This window comes from Peromyscus leucopus, chromosome 12 (genome assembly GCF_004664715.2).
Source record: "Peromyscus leucopus breed LL Stock chromosome 12, UCI_PerLeu_2.1, whole genome shotgun sequence".
Lineage (NCBI taxonomy): Eukaryota > Metazoa > Chordata > Mammalia > Rodentia > Cricetidae > Peromyscus > Peromyscus leucopus.
In genome coordinates this window covers 81,959,772-81,984,528 of record NC_051073.1, presented here as the reverse complement: position 1 = coordinate 81,984,528, position 24,757 = coordinate 81,959,772, and the positions used below count along the sequence as shown (strand labels likewise).

Below are 24,757 nucleotides of genomic sequence, written 5' to 3'. Positions count from 1 at the left end.
TTATAGGCTGTGAAATTCTTTTTGCTACAATAACCACTGCAAGCCTTTCTTGGTTCCTGGTTTTGATTTTTGAGACAATGTCTACACAGCCCAGGCTCCTTTTTAACTCTGCATCTCCTGTATTTTCGTCCCATGTACTGGGATTACAAAGCTTGGGCTACTGTGCTCCAAAGCTTACTGATTTTAAATAACAGAACTCACCTTAAATACTACTATTAGAAGCTGGATGGGTCTCACCAAGCTAAATACAAGGTATTCAGACAGACTTCCTTTCTGAAAGGTCTAGGAGACAACCTATTTTTCATTTATTTAGATTATAGGACTAACGACCTATTTCTGTGCTGGTGATTTTTGCTTTTAGGGTGTGTCCACTTCCCTTGACTTGTAACCCCATCTTTAAAGCAGCAAGCAGCATACTGTAACCCCTCTTAGGAGGTGCTTGAACCTCTCCTGACGCAGGAGAGGTTCTCTATACTGTACTCTACTGTGTTCTCTCTGACTTGGTTTTTCAAGACGGGGTTTCTCTGTGTAACAAACAGTCCTGGCTGTCCTGGAACTTGCTTTGTAGACCATGCTGGCCTCGAACTCACTGAGATCTGCCTGCCTCTGCCTCCCAAAGTACTGGGATTAAAGGCGTGTGCCACCACCACCCAACTCTCTGACATTTTCCTCTTCCTCTCCTTTTGTTTTTTATGTAGATAGAGTCTTTACTCAAGCTGGCCTGACTTGCTTTGTTACGACCTTATCTCATTACACTGAATCCACCAGATGGAGTATTGTGTCAGCATTTTTAGGTCACTAGTTAGCACCCTCCTTCCTTGTAACCTTTATTACCTTGTAAAGTTGATTTCCAGAAGTTAGACATAACAGATAAGAGTGTGGGCATCTTGAGGAGGAGAAAAAGTTTTGTCTACTTCATCTCTGTGGAATAACATCTGGAATGTTCTGTTTTCATTGTTTCAAAATAATAGCCTCATTTAGCTTTTTATTACTTGCAAGAGTACCTTGAAAACCACGCAATGCTTTCAGGGGTCTTTTATAAAATGCTTCTTGGCACTTTTAATTAATTTCTCTCCCATGCCCCCCAGCGTTGCAGGTTTCCTTAGTGTTTTCCACAGAGTTTGGTTTGCTCGTATTTGTCCGGAAGTCACTTGGCATTGATGAAGTGAGTGCAAAACTTTCGTTTCATTTTGTTTCTTCTATCTTCCTCTTTGTTGGAGTGGATTATTCTTACCCATGTTTTCTATTCATTTCTTATAGTTTCGTGATTGTAGAGAAGAAGCCCTAAAATTTTTGTGTGTTTTCTTAGAGAAAATTGACCAGAAGGTCATGCATTATTCTCTTGATATCAAGGTAAGGAAAAGGAAAAATCAAAACTCATACATTCCAGCTCCAATTTTAACTTGTGGTTTAAAGAACTTAGGCTCTTATTTATTTATGCTTTTTTATTGGCATTTACTCATTTCAGCTTGATTGTGTTAGAAAGTTTCAGTCATAGTAATTAATATCTATAAAATGTGTCTTCAGTGTATGGCTGGTACTGAGGATAGAACCCAGTGTCTTTTTTTTTTTTTTTTTTTTTTTTTTTTTGGTTTTTCGAGACAGGGTTTCTCTGTGTATCTTTGCGCCTTTCCTGGAGCTCACTTGGTAGCCCAGGCTGGCCTCGAACTCACAGAGATCCGCCTGGCTCTGCCTCCCGAGTGTTGGGATTAAAGGCGTGCGCCACCACCGCCCGGCTTAGAACCCAGTGTCTTGGGCATACCAGGCAAGCCCTCTACTATTGAATTTCCTTTCTAGCCCTTTCTTTGAGTTCCTTTGGCTACTTAAAATTTTTTAACACTGTATTTATTTTTATTTATTTTCTGTATATGAATGTTTTGCCTATCTGTATATTATGTGTACCGTGAATGTGCACGTACCCTCAGAAGCCAAAAGAGGGTATTGGATCCCTTGGAACTGGAGTTACAGATGGTTGTGAATCACCATGCGAGTGCTGGAACCCAACCTGAGTCCTCTGTGAAAGCAGCAGTGCTCTCGACTGCGGAGGCAGCATCTCTCCAGCCCCCTTTGCACATGTGTTTATACTTCTTTGTTCTCTCTTGCTTTCTTTCATATCAGTGTGTTATCTGAGCTACTCAAACTCCTGTGCTCAGGTGATTCCTCCACCTTAGCCTGTGAGTAGCTGGACCTATAGCTTGTTTCATGATGTATAACGACAAGTAGGAAATGTATGTAGAAACAAATGATGCACTTTTGTTTTTTAATTTTTTCAAATTTTTACTGAGGCATCATATATTTGTATTTTTAACATAGCAACCATAGTGTATTGATGTTGTAGAATATTAAGGTGTGTTGCTTTTGTTTATGCTCTAGAACATTTGTTTAAGGATGTAAAAATGTGTTAACATTTGTTTGATTAAATAAAATGTACCTGCAGTCAGGAGGCTGAGTCAGCAAGTATCAAGGAGAGGAGGTGTGAGACTTGGTATTCAGCCTCTCTGAGGCACAGAATTCCACATCAACCTTTGAATCTTGAGTTATTTAGAGGGACAGGGATTTAGATATGTTCCCTTGGTAGCTTTGAAAGAGTCAGTGCTTCAGGGAACAGAATCACCACAGGCTGGGCATTTGCAGCCCAACCGCAGTTGCTGATTAAAACAGGTATGGCTTAAAAGGCAGCAGCACCAGTTATTAAGAAAGACAACATATTGAGTTGGAGATTTCAGTAACTTTTATTTTTACTTATTTAGTTAGTTTTGTTTTTTTCAAGACATGGTTTCTCTGTATAGCACTGGCTCTCACTATGTAGACCAGGCTGTCCTCAAACTCTGGAGTGCTGGGATTAAAGACATGCACCACAACTGCTGAGCCTAGTTTTCAGTAATTTTTAATCTGTACATTTATATATTCTATTATGCTTTTAATGGTTAATTTATAAATTTTATTATGTTACACATTGATATTACTCCTCATAGATAGAGTTTTACCTATTATTAAGTCTTTGTTCTTAAGTTATATTGGTGATTTTTGTCTCCTTTTGAATGATATATTTCCTTTTAAATCCTAGAATACTTGTACCAGTGTTTATACAAAAGATAGAACGGCTAAGTGTAAAATTTCAGCCCTGGACCTTCTGATTAAGGTAATTTTATATTTCTAAGTAATATGTTTTTATGTTAAGTATGTAACATAAAACTGGAAATTTGAGTTTTGTTTAGGGGAGGATTGAGTTGTGATTATATAAATGCCGTGTAGATTCTGTAGCCACCATCTGATAGCGCAATGATGTTTTGTTATTTACCAGAGTAATAAGAGTAGAATTTGAAGTTGTAAGGGAAGTAAAGAGAAAATTAGCTAAGGATTTACCGCTCTTCCGTTTGTCACCTTTCCTGCCTCTGATCAGATCTCGTGCTATTAGGCGTGCCCAAAGGGCACCTCCTTGTTCCATGTGGGCTGTTCTGGAATCCTAGCAGCGAGTGCTTTCACTTTTAGTCTGTGCCTTTCATTGCTGGTTCACAATGACTTTGGACTTGATTACCTCTGAAGTAGGAGTTCTAGCCATGTTATTCTTCTCTGGGGAAGTTAAAACTAAGTTTAGACTGTCTTTCCCCTGTGTTCTCCTGCTGATCACTCAAGCCCCGGGTTCCCAGATCTCAGAGCAGGTGTCATTCCGGAGAGACCAGAACAAATCAGCTGGAGGCCAGGATTCCGAACCGAAGCTTTGTTGAAGTAGAGGATGTCTTTTGTTAATTTTTCTCTTTAGAAAATGCTAATTTGTGTTCTTTTAGTTACTTAAGATACTGAGAAGTTCTAGACTCATGGACGAATTTAAGATTGGAGAATTATTTAACAAATTCTATGGAGAACTTGCATCAAAAACAAAAATATATGATACAGGTGAGATGTTACTTTCAAATATTTTAGCAAATTAATATTAACTAACCATTAATTTCTTCTATGAAGGTCTTTTGCTGAAAGAATAACATAATGGAAGCAAACAAAGGGATTCCTTACAATAGAAAGCACATCAAGTATAATTTAGTTTATAGAAAGAATTAGATAAAACTTGGGAAAAAATTTACTATAAAATTACTTTTAAAATTTTTTAAATTTTTTTTTTTTTGTATGTGCAGGTGCATGTTTGAAGATGCAGAGTACAGTTGAGGAAAGTCAGTTCTTTCCTTCTGCCATGTGGGTTCAGGGACTCGAACTCAGGGGTCAGGCTTGGCAGCAAGTGCCCTTACTCACTGAGCTATCTGGCTAGCCCTCAAATCATTTTGAATTGAACATCCTCTTATTTTCTTTTCTTTTCTTTTTTTTTTTTTGGTTTTTTTCGAGACAGGGTTTCTCTGTGTAGCTTTGGGCCTTTCCTGGAGCTCACTTGGTAGCCCAGGCTGGCCTCGAACTCACAGAGATTCGCCTGGCTCTGCCTCCCGAGTGCTGGGATTAAAGGCGTGCGCCACCACCGCCTGGCTATCCTCTTATTTTCTTATTCATACATTTATGTTACTTTTACTTATTTAAATGTCGTTTTAGGGTTTCATTTATCTGAATTTATTTTTCAGTTTTAGAAAAAGTCTATGAGCTCCTGGGAGTATTAGGCGAAGTTCATCCTAGTGAAATGATAAATCATTCAGAAAACCTGTTCCGGGCTTTTCTGGGAGAACTTAAGACCCAGGTATAATATGCCTTATGACAGTGTACCTCCATAGTCTTGGTTATTTATTTATTTATTTATTTCATTTTGTAATGTCTTCCTAAACAATTCCTTTTAGATGACATCAGCAGTCAGAGAACCGAAGTTTCCTGTTCTAGCTGGCTGTCTAAAAGGGCTGTCTTCGCTTCTGTGCAACTTCACCAAGTCCGTGGAAGAAGGTATTGCCAGACCTGTTTCCTTTTCTTTCTAGTAGTAAGACCTTGTCTCAAAAACAAGGACAATTTCTGATTTATGTTGTAACCTAGACAGTAATGATAGCCTAAGTGAAATAGCCAGTCAAATAACAAAACACAGTACATAGCTCCACTTAATGAGATATGTAGAGTAGGAAAGTGCAGGACAGAAAGCAGGAGTTTCCAGGGCCTGAGGAGGAGCAGGGGCTGGTTTTCAGTGAGTGCAGCCTCTCTGTTGTGGGGGATGAAAATGTTTTAGGTAAAAAATGTGATGTTACACAACAGAGGGAAAATATTTAATGCTACTACATTGTATCTTTACACATTTTTAAGAGGATGAATATTATGCAAATTTTTACCACATTAAAAATAGATAGGAGGAAGTTTGTATAGAAGGTTGTCCACCTGAGACAGGAGGGTGTTCGTGAGGAGACAGTAAGAGGAAGCTGCAAGGCCAGGGTCAGACCTCCCTTGTTCCCTGGATGGTGGCTGTCCAGACCCCTCTACACTGGGAGTACCTGCTGCTTTTATGACCGCAGGTGGTGTTTATAAATTTCCACACATTTTATGTTGGTTGATTCTTCCCCTTCTGTCATCTGTGTCTCTCTCCTCTTCTCCCACTGTGCACTCTCCTCCTCTTCCTTCTTCTTCTGTAAATAACTTATTTTTATTTTATGTTTATTGATGTTTTGACTGCATATATGTCTGTGAGAGGGTGTCAGGTTCCCTGGAACTGGAGTTACAATTTTGAGGCATGATGTGGGTACTGGGAATTGAACCCTGGTCCTCTGGAAATGCTGTCAGTGTTCTTAACCACTGAGCCACCCCCTTCACTCCCCTGTCCACTCTTATTCCCAGTATTCCAGTTACTTTTATATAAATGGCCTTTATTTTAGGCAATAGCCTCCTTCAATCCCAGTTCAGATAGTTCAGATGCTGTTATTGTCTCTCTCTCTCTCTGTCTGCCCACCCTCTCACCCTCCCTCCCTTCTTTCTTTCTTTTTGATTTGTTTGTTTATTTTTTAAGATAGGGTTTCTTTGTGTAGTCTTGGCTGTCCTAGAACTAGCTCTGTAGACCAGGCTGGCCTACCTGCCTCGGTCTCCTGAGTGATGGGATTAAAGGCATGTGCCACCACCGCCCAGCTTGTAATTCTTTTCTTGAATGTAAAGTCAAACTTTTTTGGTTTTGTATTCCAAAGTTGGCATTTAAAAAGTCTTTTAGGACATATGCTAAAAAATGTGATGCTGTCTGTATCACTATAAGGCCTCTCTGACATAATTCTCGCTCAAGCTCTTATCATGTCTGTCTCCTAATAGGTAAGTCCCTGCTATCAAAGCCAATAGTTTTCTGAGGTATAAAAGTCACTGCTAGAAGGTCAAAGAAACCAGTCAGAAATAAACCATGTCTTTTGTACAGCTGTGATAAATAATGTGATAGGTAACATAGGTAATTGTGGTGTCAGCCTTCCTAGGAGAAAATCCTTACATTATGGTTGTATACATATTCTGCATTCTTCTTTAGGAATAAAATTATGAATGTCCAAGGTAATGTTTTATTCACATTTGTAATTCCCATTATTTGCCAGGTGTCTTAGTATTTGATTGCTGTGAGGAGACCATGGTAACTCTTATAGAAGACAGCATTTAATTGGTGGCTTGGTTACAGTTTTAGAGGGTTAGTTTATGATTATCATGGCAAAAAGCCAGGCATAGAGTTTGAGCAGTAGCTAAGGTTTTTACATCATGATTCCCAGGCAGTAGGCCAAAAGAGAACAGAAAGAGACACACCTGCCCTGGCATGGGTTTTGAAACCTTAAAGGGCACTCCCAGTGACACACATCCTCCAACAAGGCCACACCTCCTAATCTTTCCCAAATAGTTCCACTACCTGAGGACCAAGCATTCAAACATATGAGCACATGGGGCCACTCTCATTCAAATCACCACAGCAGATATTGTGTATAAAATAAATGCCTGAAAGCACTGGGGGAAAGGGAAGTGTATTTGACCTTGAATGAATCACTTCTTTTAATCTTCCAGTCTTCAAAGAAGCCATAATCTGCCTCTTTTGTAGATGAGAAAGCTGAAGCTCTATAGAAGAAATTAATGAGGCAATTCCACATAATTTATCTGACAGTCAAAAGAGGTTGATTTTGGGTAAACTTACAGCAAGCAAAGGGGTCAGTTAAGGGATCCAGGAGAGGTGAGGCGCAGTTCAGCGAGGTTCTCTGACTTGGTCTGTGGTCCAGCATCCCAGGATCACGAGGTAGCCAAGAGAGATCGAGCACATACAAATTTCCGGTTTTAAGGGGTCCCCACCTTGACCATGCCACGGGTGGGGGCAGGTACCTAGCTGCCTACTAGGGGCGGTGCTTCAGACGACTCCTATATAAGCTCTGAGAGATTATATAACATGGATGATGGTTTAGATCCTGAGCTCACACATCTGTAGACCAGCCTGGCCTTGAACTCACAGAGATTTGCCTGGCTCTGCCTCTCGAGTGCTGGGATTAAAGGTGTGCGCCACCACCGCCCAGCTCACACATTTGTTATTTTAGATTTTCTTTTGGCTTTCCCCAGAAGCTATAACAACTTGGAACTAGCTCAGTCAAATGATGTTGAGAAATTACTCTGAAATCATAGATTTGTGTAGCTACTGGAAATATCAATCTGTCTTAAGAAAAGCTGCCACTTGCAAGTTTTTGATAAAGAATATAAATAGTGTTACAATGTTTTAACAGCCTTCTTTTATTGTTATTCCCTCAGATCCCCAGACTTCAAGGGAGATCTTTGGTTTTGCATTAAAAGCAATCTGTCCCCAGGTAGTATTAATATTACTCTAAGTCTTTCACAGTTGGGACTTGTAATTTTCAAACAATGATTTTTTTTTTTTTTTTCTGCAATAGATCGAGATGAAGCGATACGCTGTGCCCTTGGGTAAGATTCTTTGTTTAAGAAAGTAACAGTTAAATTACTTAAGTTAGAATCTTAAGTAAGGTTTTATTTAAGCTAGAGTAAAGGCAAATACAAAAGCATCTGTAATGTTTCATATGTAACTATTTATGATGAATCTTTAAGACTTCATTAATTTAAGAGACTAATTTAAGCAATAAACTCTTAACTGGGATCACATTCATGCTACATGATTTAAACACAGATATGTATATGTATATATATTATGGATACATGTATACCTACATATATATTTGTTAAGGGCTGGCAAGATGGCTCAGTGATTAAAGGTACTTGACCCCAAGCTTGATGAACTGAGTTCTATCCCCAGGACTCATGCAGTGACAGAGAGGTGCTGACTCCTGCAAATTGTCCTTCTTACTTGTGCAGGTGCACACACACAAATGTAAAAATAAATTTTTAAAAAGAATATGTTTTTATTGTTAGTGTAATTAATCAGTGATCAAAATGTTTTAAATCCATATAGAAAAGAATTTTGAATATTAAAAATATATATAAGCCTATTATTCAGGAGATTCAAGCTATTTGATTACTTTGTTATTGTTGTTGAGACATGGTTTCATGTTGCCTGGGGTGATCTTTAACCTCACTATACAGCTGACAACTTCCACTTTCCTAGTGCTGAGATTACAGGCATATGTACCGTACCTTGTTTATGCTATGCTAGCCACCAAACCCAGGGCCTTATGTATGCTAAGCAAGCACTCTATCAACTGAGCTGCATCCTCAGCCCATAGGCTGCTTGATTTTGCTGTGAACTAATGAATCCAGATCCTGTTTCTGACTCTTGTTTGGTGCCAGGTCATAGGCCTAAGTTGCTGTAGAGATTTGAGAACTTTAGAAAACACTGTGAGATCACCAGATTATTCTAGGGTAATCTACTGTATCTTTTTTGTTTGTTTTGAGGCAGGGTCTCTCTACGTAGAACTGCCTATCCTAGAACTTACTATGTAGACTAGGCTGGCCTCAGACTCACAGAGATCCACCTGCCTCTTGGTACTTAAAGGTGTGCACCACTATGCCTGGCTATACAAAATCTTCTTGAGCATGGTTTTAGCACATACAGGAAGCTTTCTTAACTCTCCTTTCTGGCTTTTATTGACCTATTTTAAATGGAATGGTTTTTCAATTTGCAGCTGGACTACGATTACTTACCCTACATGCATCTCAATTTACTCCCTGCCTTCTGGACAACTATATCACTTTATTTGAAGTACTGTCAAAGTGGTGCAGCCATACAAATGTGGAATTAAAAAAAGCTGCACATTCAGCCCTGGAATCTTTCCTGAAACAGGTACTTCAGATTCAACTTTCATTAAAGCTTCCACAAAAGAACTAAATTCTAATCTTGTGCATATGCGTTTGAAAATAATGATAAAGTGATCCATTAGTTCCTATAGCATTTACAGCAGAAAGCTTTGCTGTTGATCTGCCAGCAGTGCTAGCTAGACCTACAAAAGAGCTTGGATGATCTCAGACTTGATCAAAACTCTGTATGGCATCTTGACTAGGTGCTGAGGAAGCAGGTACATTGGCTCTGATGGGAAATACTGAGAGGTATAACAAAAGTTTTGCTTGGAGCACTGTTAAAAATGGATAAGTAGGGTTGGGCATAGTGTCATATGACTTTAATCCCAGTATTCAGGAGGCAGAAGCAGGTGGATCTCTGAGTTTGAGGCCAGCCTGGTCTACATAGCAAGTTCCAGGATGGCCAGGGCTACATAAACTGTTAAAAAAAAAAAAAGAGATAAGTAGTAGTTAACTTCACAAGCTTGTCCTTTAAAACCTGTGTGAAATGAAGTACAAATAGTGTTGGCTTGAGATTCACACTCTGATATGGGGGAGGGGGGAAGAGAAAGTACTGTTGTTCTTTAGGTCTGGCTAAGCTCAGGGAACTTCTGTGCCTTATATTCCAGTCCATCCCTCCCAACTTTTTCTTTTAAGATTTAGTTATTTTTTTTTGTTCATTTGGTGTTTTGAGACAGGGTCTCTCTATGTAGCCCTGGCTGTCCTGGAACTCACTCTGTAGACCAGGCTGGCCTCGAATTCAGAGATCCACTGCCTCTGCCTCCCAAGTGCTGGGATTAAAGACGTGTATTACCACAGCTGGCCCTATTTATTATGTGTCTGAGTCTTTTGCCAGCATGTATGTATGTGTACCTCATGTGTGCTAGGTGCCCACTGAGGTCAGAATAATGTATTGGATCCCCTGGAACTGGAGTTACAGGTGATTGTTAGCTACCTTTGTGAGCCACTTTGTGGGCCCTGGGAACCAAACCCAGCTCCTTTTTGAAGGCAACCTGTATTCTTAACTGCTTAATCTCTCTATACCTTCTTTCTTCTTTTTAAAAAGAAATTTAATTAAAAAGAATATTTTGAGTGTTTCATGCATTATTTCTTTATTTGCATCATTTCCAATTTGCTCCCTTCCTCTTTTAATTCCTCTACCATGTCATCCCATTCCCTCTCAAGACCTGTTCTTTAATTATTATTGTTATCCATATATACACGTGTGTGTTTGAGTAAGCGTATAACACTTTAGAGCCTGTTCAGTGGTGTGTGCACGTATATGTACTTAGGGCTGACGACTTGGGATTGGATAACCTAACAGGGAACTCATCCCTGAAGAAAACTGGTTTTGTTTCTCAGAAGGCATTGCTTTTCTTTGTCCAGAGTTAAAGCCTTGTGAAATTTCACCCTGTCCATTTTGGCATGTCAGCTGATGTTGTCATCTTCAGATCTTAGGCAGCCATATTGCTGCAGTGTCAATTGTACAGTTTCCTGTCATACACAGAAGACACTGTCTCCCAGCAGATGTCCTGGTCCTCTGCCTCTTAAAATCTTCATGCTCCATCTTTCATGATGTTCCTGAACCTTAGGTGAAGGAGCTGTGCTGGAAAAGTGTCGCTAGAGGCTGACTCCCCATGGTCAGTTGTTCTCTGCATGTTGACCAGTTTTAGCTTTCTGTGATGATCTTCATCTGCTGTAGAAAGACATTCTTAGAGGTTAGTAGGTGCAGAGAGCTACCTGTGGGTGAAGGGTAAATATTTAGAACGCATTAGAAGTTATACTGGGTTAGGAAAGTTGCAGTAGTAGCTTCTCTAGGGTCTGTGACCTCACCATTACTGGACCAGGCATACATTCCCTCCTTCTGAGCAGGAAGGCCTCAAGTCTAATTAGATAGTTGGTGTTTATCCCCACATGTAAGTTCCAGTATTGCACCCTTAGGTATATCTTGCCGTTCTGGTTATTGTTTTGGTTCCTGGCATTGCAGCTGTGTAGGACTGTTGATTGCTTTTCTCCCTTTTGGAAGCCTGTGTAGCTCCTTCTCATACTATGAGAGCTGGTCCTAAGGAAGGAGGCTTCCAGCTTAGATCCAGCTTTATTCCTCCAAATCCTGTGTCTGAAGAATGCAGTGATTTCAGCAGTAGGGGCTTTACCTTCATTTTCTGAGAGAGAACAAAGGGCATCAACAACAGCCTATAATTGCTTTTGGGGCTCTTGACTCCTCTGACCAACATCTAGAAACAAGGGTTTCTATGCCTAGCACTGGGATTTCTGTTAGTTTATGGCTTTTGGGGAGAGCATTGTCAGCCTAAATGGAAAACTTCATTTAAATTGTGTGTGGGTATAATATTTAATTTTAAGTAAACATAAAATAATGTTTCCCTGTGGCTTTTCCAATGTCTGTAGTGTCATGTATTCTTCTTCCTCTATATTGCCCTCCTTTCTTCTCGTTATACTCCCCCCCCCATTTCACCCTTCACAGCATCTGTGTTCTATTATCCCCTCTGTAGAGCCCCATACCTCATCACTAGTCCCTCTTTACTGTCTTGGTGTCTGTGGTTATAGATATAGATACCGTGGTATCCAGGTTATATACTCAGATTTAAATATTCTGAACTAAAACCCACAAATAAGAGAAAACATAAAGCATTTGTCTTTCTGTTTTTTGCTTTTTTATTAGTGTAGTATTTTCTGGTTTTATCTTTTGTGCCCAAAGTGCGGATCGCCAGAAAGTCACCAAGAGACCGAATCCAAAACAAAAACAAAGGATCTTTAATATGAGTTAATTTGGGCCCCTCTGTCTGACAGAGCAGCAGAGCAGGAGAGAGAGCAGCACTGGGGGAGGGTTTTTATAGTGGCCAGACAAGAGGGTGGGGCTTGGGGAATTCCAGGACCACCTAGTTACAGACCTGGGATTGGCTCAAACCCGGAGTACCTGGGCTGAGCTGATTGGGTCTCTTGAGTCTAGGGAATTATAACATTGTATCCTCAGCATCTGGATATGTTTGAGTCTAGGGAATTATAACATTGTATCCTCAGCATCTGGATATGTTTGTCCACTTTTGATTGGCTCTCCCTCGTGGGGTGAGGTGTTCTTGGCTCCTGATAGGCCCCTCCCTATATGGGGGAGGGAGAGGTTTACAGCTTCTGATTGGCCCTTCCTTATGGGGTGGGGTGTTAGCTAGTGCAAAAGGTCAGAGGCAGTCAGGAGGTCAGTCAGGAGGTCAGTAGTGGAGGTACCTCCTGCTCAGGCCTCTTTCCTATGCCTGCAATTCTGCTGTGGCCTGGGTCTCTCACTATCCATTGTACTACATATTTCGTGTTTCGTTACAGTTGAATAGAATGATAATATGTATATGAACTACATTATCATTCTCCATTGATCAATTGAGGACGTTTAGATTGTTTCCATTCTCTAGCTACTGTGACTGGAGAGACAGCTAACATGGTTGAACAAGTATCTGAGGAGTAGGATGCCAAGGCCTTTGGGTCTATGTTAACATTTCTCTTGAGTGAAAGGTCAAAGTCAAAACTGGTCACATTACAGTGATGTGTTAAGCTTTGTAGGCCAATATCAGACTTTTCCAAGTGGTTGCACCATTTTATCTTGCCAGAAATAATGCACAGGAGTCCTATTTCCCCTATGTGTTCAGCCAGACGTGGTTATATTATTTTATTGTGGTTTTAATTTGGCAGCTTAACTGGTCACTAGCCATACTTAAACCTGGTTTTGTCAAGTATTTGTTCCCATATTTTATTCATATTAAAATTTCATTGTATGTCTTTGTTTATTAGGGTTTGTTGTTGTTTGTTTTGTGTTGAGATAAGCTCTCACTATATTTCCCTAGCTGTCCTGAACACACTGTGTGGACTATGCTGGGCTTTGTCAAAGGCACAGAGATCCATCCTTCGTCTGTCTCCTTAGTACTGGGATTAAAGGTGTATGCCGCCATACCTAGCTTTTGTTTATGAGTTTTAAGAGTTTTCTGTTATGCCTAGATCACAGGGACCCCCAAAAGACCACCATGAAGACTGAATCCCACATGTAAAAGCAAAGAGCCTTTATTTCAAGCTCCAGAGCTTGGTCCCTCTGTCTGTCTGACACAGTGGTGAGAGCAGAGAGCCCTGAGCTCAGGTGGGGCAGAGTTTTTATCATAGCAGAGGTTGGGGTGAGGGGATTCCCAGGGTCCAGGACCCTAATTGGTTGACAATTGTCTAGGGGTAATCTGTAAAAAAAAAAAAAAAAAAAAAATAGGTGTGTGCTAGACTCAAGGACATCTGGCCACCTTATCTAATGGTTCGAAGGTTTGGGATGTCAGGTACTTCCTCACCCCTGGGTGAATCCCTAGGTGGTATTAGCTTAAGGCTTTTCCTGGATCTAGGTGTTGCCTGCCAGTAAGCCTATCACAGAAGCTGTGTCTAGGCCCCTAAGCCTGTCATGGCTGCTGTGTGGTCAAGCTATTTTGGGGCCCCTCCACATTTTCAACACATTCTGGATAAAAACCTTTTTCCTCTGTTACTTGCTTTTTTAATTGTTTTAACAGCACATCTCTGAATAGAAGTTTTTTTTGAAGATGGATGTCCAATTTAGCAATTTTAAACTGCCTTCTTTTTGATTTTTGCTTTATTTATCTATCTATTTATTTATTTATGGTTTTTTGAGATTGAGTTTCTCTGTGTATTTTTGGTTCCTGTCCAGGATCTCGTTCTGTAGACCATGCTGGCCTCGAACTCACAGAGATCCCCCTGCTGGGATTAAAGGCTTACGCCACCACTGCCCAGCTGCTTTTTGTTTTTTGAGACAGGGATTTCTCTGTGTATCCCTGGCTGTCCTGGAACTCACTTTGTAGACCAGGCTGGCTTTGAACGCAGAGATCCCCTGCCTCTGCCATCTAAGTGCTAGGATTAAAGGTGTGTAACACCACCACCTGGCTCTGCCTTCTCCTTTTGATGCCCTATGATTTTTCTTCTGTAGGATATTTTACAGTTCATAATTTTTGCCCTTATATTTGAGTCTGTAATCCATTTTGATTCACTTGTACATGGGATAAGTAAGAGTGATATTGCTTAATCCACTCTAATTTGTTGGTTCCAGCACCACTTGAAAACATCCTTTTGTTTTTGTTTTTGTTTTTGTTTTTTGTTTCCCTGTCCTTTTAACCTTTGTCAAAAATTACTTACATTTGTGATTCTTTCTGGACTCTAATTTGCTCTATGAGTCTTTCATTTCTTGAAGCTAGGTAATTGATGTCTGCCAGCTTTTCTTCTTTTCCATTATTATTTTAGCTATGATATGTAAAATTTATGTAATTTTAAATATAAGTATTACCCTATGGGAAAGAAATTTTTCTGTTTTTCACTCAGTTCATATAAAGTTCTTATAAGAAAACATTGCAGGTTAGTTACATGTAAGTTTAAATATGTATATATATGAGAACATTTTGTGTGCATGTGTGTGTGTGTGTGTGTGTGTACGTGTGTACACAAAGAAGGCTAGGTGTTGTGGTTCATGCTTGTCATCCCAGCCCAGGGAAGAGGATTGTTGGAGTCTAGTCAGCCTGAGCTACCCAAAACAAAACAAACAACCAGCTTACCAACAAGAATACAGGGAAGACTATTCAAAACTGATATCCTACAACCAAGAAAATAATCATTTCACATTTTGGTGACCATTTTCTTTTTCTCTGTTCCCTTTTCCCCCTGATATCTTTACATAAAGAAATATTATTTGTAATTTTTGTAGCATCAAGGTTTTTCCACAGCATTGGATGTTTGGAGACTTACATGACTAATTTTTTTTTTTAGGTTGAATTGGTTGTTATTCTCCCTACCCCCATTTTATTTATTTATTTATTTATTTATTTATTTATTTATTTATTTATTTATTTATTTTTCTATTAGCAGCTTGATACAGTATAAATTCTTATCCTAATAGTGAAGTGTTTGATTGAGGCTTGCCCAGTAATTGAGTAAAACCAAAACTTTTTGTAAGCCACAGTCATTCTAGGGTCCCCCCTGCTATATAGCTTCCCTGTTTCTGTGGGTTACAGTCTGATTGTTCTTTGCTTTATATCTAGAGTCCACTTATGAGTGAGTACATACCATGTTTGTTCTTCTGGGTTTGGGTTACCTCACTCAGGATGTTATTTTCTAGTTCCATCCATTTGCCTGCAAATTTCATACTGTTATTGTTTTTCTGTGCTGAGTAGTACTCCATTGTATATATATACCACATTTTCTTAATCCATTCTTCAGTTGACGGGCATCTAGGTTGTTTCCAGGTTATGGCTATTACAAATAGTGCTGCCATGAACATAGTTGAGCATGTAACTTTGTGGTGTGATTCAGCATTCCTTGGGTATATGCCCGAGAGTGGTATGGCTGGGTCTTGAGGTAGATCGATTCCCAATTTTCTGAGAAACCGCCATACAGATTTCCACAGTGGTTGTATAAATTTGCACTCCCACCAACAGTGGAGAAGTGTTCTCTTTGCTCTGCATCCTCTCCAACATTGACTGACATGACTAATTTTTAATAGTAGCATAATGTGTCATTAGGAACCATAATGTTATAAATTGTCCTTTATCTTATGGGATAATTATTTTTAATTTCTTTGCTGTTATGAGTAGGAAATAATTGGATAAAAGTACATGAAAAGGACAGAATCCAGTGCTAAATTCATGTGAATTTAAGTGATTCAATATTTTATGATAAGATGAAAATCTTTTCAGTAATTAAGATGATGTTATCTAATTCTTTTTTGGTTGTTATTATTTTGTTTTTGCAATAAGCTTTTTCTTCTTTGGCCCCGGATTATCTGAAACTCAGTGTATAATCTAGGCCTTGAACTCTCTGCAGTCCCACCAGGTCAGCCCCAAAGTGCTAGGATGACAGTGTGAGCCACTACGGCTGGCTTAATGATTTACTTGGGAAACATGTTCATGACATACTTTGTGGAAGAAAAGTTTTTCAAGCAGTCTGTATGATAATTCCATATCAGATATAATGGCTTTGGGAACCTTTAGGGAGCATATTGGTAAGTTAGTAATGGAAGAAGTGGATTTTCCCAATCTGCCTTTGGTAATTACCTAGATTGTTTCTTAAATTTGTGCTAAAAGTAGGAATGCTGATTTGAACTCTCATGTTCTTGAACATAGGCTGTTGTTTCCTGATTGTGTTACATAATTGTGCTGCTTAGTTTTTATGTCAACTTGACACAAACTAGGGTCATCTGGGAAGAAGGAATAGTAATAGAGAAAATGCCTCTATAAGTTTGGCCCATGGGCAAGTCCGTTGAGCATTTTCTTCTGATGTAGGAAAGCTCAGCTCATTGTGGGCAGTGCCACCCTTGGCCAGGTGGTCCTGGCTTGTATAAGAAAACAAACAGAGCAAGCCAGGTGAAGCCAGCCAGGAAGCAGCACTCTACCATGGCCTCTGCTTCACTTCCTGCCTCCAGGTTACTGTTCCATTTGAGTTTCTGTCCTGACTTCCCTCAGTGATGAACTGTGATGTGAAAGTGTAAGCTGAAATAAACCCTTTCTTCCCGAAATTGTTTTTGGTCATGATGTTTATCACAGTAGTAGAAGCCCTGACTAAGACAGCAGTGATATCGTCTCAAGTACCTTTCTCTTTCTGCACTTAGTTTTAGTATCTCTTGTAGCTGTTTCTTAAAAATACCTGAAATGTAGTTGATGGCTTATTGGGTAAAGACACTTGCTACTAAGCCTGATGATTTCTTCAGGTCAATAACTGGGACCCACGTGGTAGGACTTCCATAGTTTGTCTTCCTACCTACACACACACACACACACACACACACACACACACACACACACTCTGTGTAGTACGTGTACTCACAAACAAGTAAATGTGACTAAGAAAAAATTTAAATGTGAAATGCCTTTTTCTGATCATCTCCTCCTTTCCCTTGGTCTCTTAATCATTTGGAAAAATACACCACATGTAATGTAGCCTTAGTTAAGAAACTGTCTTTTCTGAACTGATATTAACTAAACACTGAAGCAGAGGGTTCTGAGTAAAAGCAATAAATGTAACTATAATAGTATATTAATAGTCATATTTGTTTAAGTCCTTTGGCTATTAAATGATTCTAAAGAACAAATGTCATAAAATTACAGATTTCATTTACTGTGGCAGAAGATGCAGAGCTGCACAAGAGTCAGCTGCAGTACTTTATGGAACAGTTTTATGGAATCATCAGAAATGCAGATTCAAACAACAAGGAGTTATCCATTGCTATTCGTGGATATGGACTATTTGCGGGAGTATGATTCATTAGTTTACTGTATTTTATGTTTTTGGTTTTATTATTTACAGGAATAGAACACTTCATTTTTAATAGCGTGCTGTGCTTGTGTTGGTGTTATTTGACCTTGTTCTACTAACAGTTCCGTTTTCTGTTTACTATGTACTATAATACACGCATTATCTCAGAGCCCCATAGCTCAATGACAAGTGAGTTATTAGTCTGTTTTCTATAAGAAAAAAACCAAGACCAAGAAAAGTCAGCTAACTTGTCAAAAGCTACCCTGAATTGATAGAAAAAAGACATAAATCTTATCTAGGGTTGGTAAATGCTCATAATCCCAGTGCAGGAAATAGACAGGAGAATTAAGAGTTTGTGGCTGGCCTGGATACATAAAGCTCTAAGTCAGCCTAGGCCATCTAAACACACTTAGGAGATGGTTAACAAACAAGAAGTACAAACACTGCCACACAAACCAGCAAAACCCCACATAAATTCAGATCTGACTGCTAGAAGCATTGTATTTTCATTTTGTACTCTGCAGCCCCCTGTTAATACAGTAAAACTATAGTTATTTTCACTTAAAGTTTTAGACAGATGCTCTTAGGACAGAATGGTGTATTTAAAGACTAGCTGGATTCCTACCTATAATCCAGGCTTCAGGAAGCTAAGACAGGGGAATTGCTACAGATTGAGGATAGCCTGGGTTACATACTAAATTCAAAGCTACGATAGGCCTTATCCACCCACCCACCCCCACCACCTCAAAGAAGATACTGTGAATAACTTCAGTTATTTCTTAGTAGATTTTTGTGATAATTTGCTTTTAAGAAAAGTAGTTTCCTGTCACTTTTCTTAACAGTTTTATCCGTCAGCATCTTCCTTCTTATTCTTGTTTTCCTTCTTCCTCCTCTCCATTTTCTGTCTCTTATTCCTCATCTCCATTTGTTTCTGTTTGCAGCTCTAACTAATCCAGAGACAAAAATAAGCAGTATATGAGAAGTCTCCTGCTGGAGTGACAAGCTTTACAGGGCCCGTGCATAGCAAGACCTGCCTTTTATACAGAGCCTAGAGCGAGGTCAACAATGTGTAGAAGTAACTGTTTAGGATGTGAATATACATTATTTTATGAAAAGCATAAGATACAGTATTTCATGTACAGTAAGATAAACAAGTAAACAGCTTGCTAATATTCAGCATTTTATAATCATGTATCTTAATGTGACATTTTAAGTGCCTCTGTTTTGACGATGTTAAGATTTCTGTTTTGCCTTCTTTAAAGCCTTGCAAGGTAATAAATGCAAAAGATGTCGACTTCATGTATGTTGAGCTCATTCAGCGCTGTAAGCAGATGTTCCTCACCCAGACAGAAGCTACCGAGGATCATGTTTACCAGATGCCAAGTTTCCTCCAGTCTATTGCAAGTGTTCTGCTTTACCTTGACACAGTAAGTGAAATGGTTACACTGAGCATGGTTGTAATTACTTAATTTCATCTCCACAAGTAATCTTTGTTATTTTATTTAGAAAAGCACACGATTTCTTTGTTAAATTATTGACTGTGGAGCTCCTTCATAACAATGTAAAATAAATGAATAATTGACCAGAAACTTGCTTGGAGATGCTAATTTTAATTTTTTGAAACAACAAACTTTAGCAACAAATATTTAACAAGCACTTATTGTAACTGCTAGCTCTTGAAACTGTAGCCAGACATTTTCCTGTGTCCTACAGCCATTTGGTCCCAAATAAACACACAGAGCCTTGTATTAATTGTAAGCTTTTTGGTCTATGGCTCAGGCTTATTGCTAACTAGCTCTTTTATCTTAAATTAACCTATTTCTATTAACCTATGTATTGCCACATGGCTGTGGCATTACTGGTCTGTTGGCATGTTGCTCCATGGGCGGGCTGGCATCTTCCCTGGCTCTGCCTTTCTTCTCCCTGTATCTTTGCTTGGATTTCCCGCCTGGCTATAACCTGTCTTGCCATAGGCCAAAGTTGTTTCTTTATTAACCAATGGTAGCAACACATATTCACAGCATACAGAAAAACCATCCCACAGCATGAAAGCAACAGCACTGTTTATATCTAATCAACTATCCACAACTTATTAGTGGAAATCTCAAAGGACAGGTAAGCAACTACTAATCAAAGTTGTGTTTGCAGGCTAATACCATAGTTACCGTCTTAGAACCTTCCAGGTAGCTGGAAGAAAGGTATAGGAAGAAGTGAGGCTGCTGGAAGTGTCAAGGATTACTCTTACTCTGGCCCCATATTGGCTCTAACACTGCACACACAAACACAGTTTGTCACACAAAAGCTTGGGTGAGGCTGTAAAGGAGGCAGGCCTCTCAGGAATTGTAACTGGTGGATTTAGAATGTAGCACTGGTGGACACCAGGAACTAGGGAGTGTCCTGGCTTTCAAATTCTTTAGTAGGTTTGGCATGTCACAGTTCTGAGCCAGGTACATTCTAACTATATTGCACAAAGTAAATCCAAGCAGGAACTGTAGCATGACCTAGGTCAGGGAGGCAAAGAGGGGGTGACAGACACTTGACATTCTCTGCTGTTCTCTGAGCCTTCTCCTACAGAAGAACAGAACAAGGAATTTTGAGTCCTGTGTTGGTTTATTTAGTGTAGGTTCCTCTGTGATCCCCACAACATTTTATTTAGCATTTGTGTCAAGAGATTTTTGTTGTTGCTGTCTAAAGCAGGATGACTAAAACTGTTTTCCACTCATGAATCCTTTTTATGAGGGAAATTTTGCTGCAATCCTGGGTATATTAAATAGTTCTAAAAATCAAACACTTTCTGATAATAAAGCGTAACTAAATTTATCCTAAAACAATTCTTTGGTTTCTATTTAATTTTATCATTTATTAAAGATGAAAACAAATTTACATATTAATGAGGTGGAGTGCTTGTTTATTTTTACATAAACATTTACATCCTGGTTGACTATTTGTTGCTATAGGGTGTACAGTACCTTCAGTATTATTCAGAGTTGATAAATGATTCTACAACCACCAATGCTGAGAATGTATCTTGGCATAATTGTGTAGCCTAAAATAGCAGAAGTATGTTTAGGGCCATTTCAGACCTGGAAATTTTGTCTTAATCCCAAGCTACAATTCATTTAACGATTTTTTTTTAATGGACCTTAAGTCAGAAACTTGTGAAGTTTTATTGTTTTTCTTTTTTTAAAGATTTTATTTATTGGGCTGGAGAGATGGCTGAGAGGTTAAGAGAACTGACTGCTCTTCCAAAGGTCCTGAATTCAATTCCCAGCAACCACATGATGGCTCACAACTATCTGTAATGAGATCTGGTGCCCTCTTCTGGCCTGCAGTCATACATGCTGTATACATAATAAATAAATAAATGTTTAAAAAAAAAAAAAAGATTTTATTTATTTTTATTTCTTAGACATACAAGTCTTTTGCCTGCATATATGAATATGCACTATGTATCTGACTGATGTCCAGGGAGGCCAGAATAATATACCAGATCCCTGAAACCAGAATGACAGTTATGAGCTACTGTGTGGGCTCTGGGGACCAAACACTCTGTCTTAAGAGCAGCAAGTACTTCCAACTTCTGAGATGTGTCTCTAGCTTCAGACAGCAGCTTTTAAAGTCAAGCATTCTAAAACAATATCATTTAAAGATACAGTAATTTACTACTTGCATGTTGAAGAATGATAGAAAAATATAAAAAAAATTGTAATTAACCATTGTTTTTCTTTAAGAGGAAAACAAAAACATGTCAAATAAAAAGACTTTAGTTCATAACACAGTTTTGAATTTGAACTGTTTCAGGCCATGCATATTGGCACTTCATGGCATGATGCCGAGTTCAGAACCTTGGGTGTGGTAAAGTCATGTATTATAACATAGGCAAGCACCTCTAGAAACACCTTGGATTCTACATTTCTTAATTTTGTTAAAAAATTTATTTTGTGTATGGATGTTTCACTGCATGTGTGTCTGAACACCATATGCATGCCTTGTGTATTCAAAGGCCAGAAGGGGACATTAGATCCCCTGGACCTGGACTTACAGACAGTTGTGAGCTGCCGTGTGGGTGCTGGGAGTAGATCTCCCTCTCTCTGGAAGGGCACCAGTACTCTTAAACTTGTGAGTCCTCTCTCCAGGCCCATAACCCATGTTTTGTTTTGTTTTTCTTTTTATATGTTTCCTTTTTTAAAATTAACTTTTAATCTGGATATTTGGAAATGTTTTACTATTCTAATATATCTTGTGATATATCAGATATCCCCATAGTTGATTGAATGATCCCATATTGGATTATAACACACAGTTTCAGAAGCTGGAGTCATGTGTATTCTGTGGATCTGAACTCAGGTCCTCATGCACTTTATTGACTGAGCCATTTTCCCACCTCTGTATGTTAGGCATCCTGTAATAGAGTTATGGACAATGATAATTAAAAAATAAATAAATAAATAAAATAAAACAAGAGAAGCTTGAGTCTAGAGCTCAAAATAGGTGAAATAGGTGCTAAAGGATTCCAATTGCAATGTAGGATACAATTGTGCTGTAAATACCACTCAGACAGTTTATTATGGTTTATTCTGGTAGCTGCAATAGTAAATGTTAAGTATGATAGCTAAGATTGCAAGTCAGTTTTCATTTACCTGTGACTACTTCAGTTCTAATAAATTTGAGTATATATATTTTTCTTATGTTTATTTATTCCCTGTTCTAATTTTGAGTTTGTTCTCCATTTCTGGTAGGTTCCTGAGGCATATACTTCAGTTCTGGAACATCTCATGGTGGTACAGATAGATTGCTTTCCTCAGTATAGTCCCAAAATGCAGTTGGTGTGTTGTAAAGCAATAATAAAAGTTTTCCTAGCCTTAGCAGAAAAAGGACCAGTTCACTGGAATTGTATTAGTACTGTGGGTAAGTTTGCCATTTATTTTCATTCTTATTGTGGTAAATGCTAAACATATAACACATTATTTGATATATTTAAAGGAAATCTGGTTCTCTGATGTTTTGTGTGCTTAGTACTTTTTAGAGAACTTTTCATTTTTCTTTATTAGAATTTGGAGTCAGTGGTACCTGTTGTTTCTTCTGTAAACAGAATCTTTCATTTATTTTTTGACACTTTCAAACATGTGAACAATCTTGATCATATGTACCCCTGTCTTAGTTACTGTTCTATTGCTGTGAAGAAACACCATGACCAAGGCTACCTATAAAAGAGCATTTAATTGGGGGCTTACTCATATTTTCAGAGAGTTAGTCTATGATCATTATGGCAGCAGGCAGGCAGGCAGGGATGATGCTGAAGCAGTATCTCAGAGCTCACATCTGGTCCACAAGTTTAGTCAGAGAGGGAGGGACACAGGGCCTGGAAAGGATGTTTGAAGTCTCAAAGCCCAACCCCCATTGACATACCTTCTCCACCAAGGCTACACCTCCTAATCCCTCCCACACAGTTCCACTAACTGGGACCAAGAATTCAAACATGAAGGAGCCTATGGGTGCCATTCTCATCCAAACCACCACAATCCCCAACTCTTCCTCCCTCTCTACCTGTGAATCCTTAGTTTCTTCTTACCACTACCTCCTTCATGTTCTCTGTTTTGTTGTTAATAGCCCACTGGGTCCAATTGGTGCAGCCTGCTGCAATGCTGACTAGTCTTGTTGGCTTGATTTTGTTCAGCTAGCCATAGCTGCAGTGAGTTTGTAGATACAGTGGTCATGGTATGTCTAGAGGACAGCGTTTTTATAGCATCTTCCACATCCTCTAGCCCTTGCATTCATTTCACCCTTCTTCCAAGATGTTCCCGAAGCCTTGGGGTAGTGGTGATGATGATGTAAATGTCCCATTTAAGGCTGAGCACTTAATAGTCATTGATTATCAGCACTTTGACTGGTTATTGAGTCTCTGCATTAACTGTTGCCCACTGCAGAGAGACATTTTTCTAAGCATAATAATTTAGACAAGATAGAGTACATTCAGAGTGGTGTGGCCATAGACAAGCATAACTATTTAGAAGGCAGTTTTTTAATGTGTCCATTTAACAAAGTAACAGTAGTAGAACCTTCCCCAGGGCCTGAGCAATGGGCTTTTTACCAAGAAGCCTTTTTCTTTAAACATCTGTGGCTTCTGAATTTATTCTTATTTTATTTTATTTTTTTAGACAGGGTATCACTATGCAGCCTGGGCTGGCCTTGAGCTCCACAGTTGTCCAGCCTCTACTTCCCAAATGCTAGGATTATAGATGTATGCTACCATACCCACTTTAGTTTCTGACTCTCAATAGTTCAGAATTTAAAACTAAAGATATTAACAAATTTCAAACAGAAATTAAGAGGCAAGATAATGGTTGCTGTTTTTATTGAGTGATTGTGTTTCTCAATGTTTCTTTCATTATTCTTTCATTTTCTTCATTTTTAGTGCACCAAGGTTTAATTAGAATATGTTCTAAACCAGTGGTCCTTCAAAAGGTAAATTCTGAATCTAAAGTTTCAAAAACTAGTATTATCACTGGATGTTAGAAACAGTGTTTTAGCATGTAAATATATAAAAAACCTTTCTTTGTTTTAACCTCCACCATCACCTTTCTTGAGACAGAGTCTCCAGTATCCCATGCTGACCTTGAACTTGATATGTAGCCAAGGATTACTTTGAATTCCCAATGTTCCTTCCTATAATTCATAAGTGTTAGGGTTACAGGTGTACACCAGTATGTCACATTTATGTAGTGCTGGAGATTGACCTCAGGGTTTTGTGCATACTAGGCAAGCAATCTGCCAACCAAGCCACATTTCCAGGCCATCCATGTCTTACATTTTGAAATTTCATGTGTAATACCAGCCTCTGTTAGATGATGAATATGCTTCTAAGGAATAAAATTGTTATATACGCTTTAAAATTTTTCTTTCAATGTTTGTGTGTGTGTGTGCATGCTTATGGAGGTCAGAAGGAACACTTAGGATTTAGTTCTCTTCTTCCACCATGTGGGTTCCAGGAATTGAACTCAGGTTGTCAGGCTTGATAGCATTGCCTTTACCTACTGAGACATCTCCCTGTTCCTATTACCTACATCTTTACAAAGAAAGTACTGTTTTCTCTCTTATAATCTAGGAGACAATATAAAAGTATGTAGAAGTTAGAGGCACATGAATGGAATGAGAAACTGGATCACATAAGAAGAGGGATGATTTGTAGTAGGTTTGGTAGATGTATTAAAAATGTTCATTGGCTACAGTCACTCACTTAACCTTTTCAGTCTTCTTTTATTCTCTTGTCTTACTTTCTTCAGTTTATTGCAGGTTGCTATTTTAGTTTAGAAAATTCTTT

General features: G+C 38.8%; 1 protein-coding gene across 3 annotated transcripts in view; it reads left to right on the top strand.

Moving 5' to 3' along the window:
• Window positions 1-24,757, top strand: part of Prkdc (protein kinase, DNA-activated, catalytic subunit) — a 237,550-nt gene that overhangs the window by 2,122 nt on the left and 210,671 nt on the right. For all 3 annotated transcript variants that reach the window (XR_005092573.1, XM_028893310.2, XM_037209976.1), the window contains exons 2-14: window positions 1,089-1,165; window positions 1,261-1,353; window positions 3,068-3,142; window positions 3,789-3,897; window positions 4,566-4,678; window positions 4,776-4,875; window positions 7,657-7,712; window positions 7,797-7,827; window positions 9,000-9,157; window positions 17,289-17,435; window positions 18,699-18,863; window positions 22,176-22,344; window positions 23,852-23,901. Coding sequence is in view for 2 of the 3 variants with exons in the window: in XM_028893310.2 (XP_028749143.1) it covers window positions 1,089-1,165; window positions 1,261-1,353; window positions 3,068-3,142; window positions 3,789-3,897; window positions 4,566-4,678; window positions 4,776-4,875; window positions 7,657-7,712; window positions 7,797-7,827; window positions 9,000-9,157; window positions 17,289-17,435; window positions 18,699-18,863; window positions 22,176-22,344; window positions 23,852-23,901 (1,343 nt within the window). In the remaining variant the exon portion in view is untranslated. The remainder of the gene's footprint in view (window positions 1-1,088; window positions 1,166-1,260; window positions 1,354-3,067; window positions 3,143-3,788; window positions 3,898-4,565; window positions 4,679-4,775; window positions 4,876-7,656; window positions 7,713-7,796; window positions 7,828-8,999; window positions 9,158-17,288; window positions 17,436-18,698; window positions 18,864-22,175; window positions 22,345-23,851; window positions 23,902-24,757) is intronic.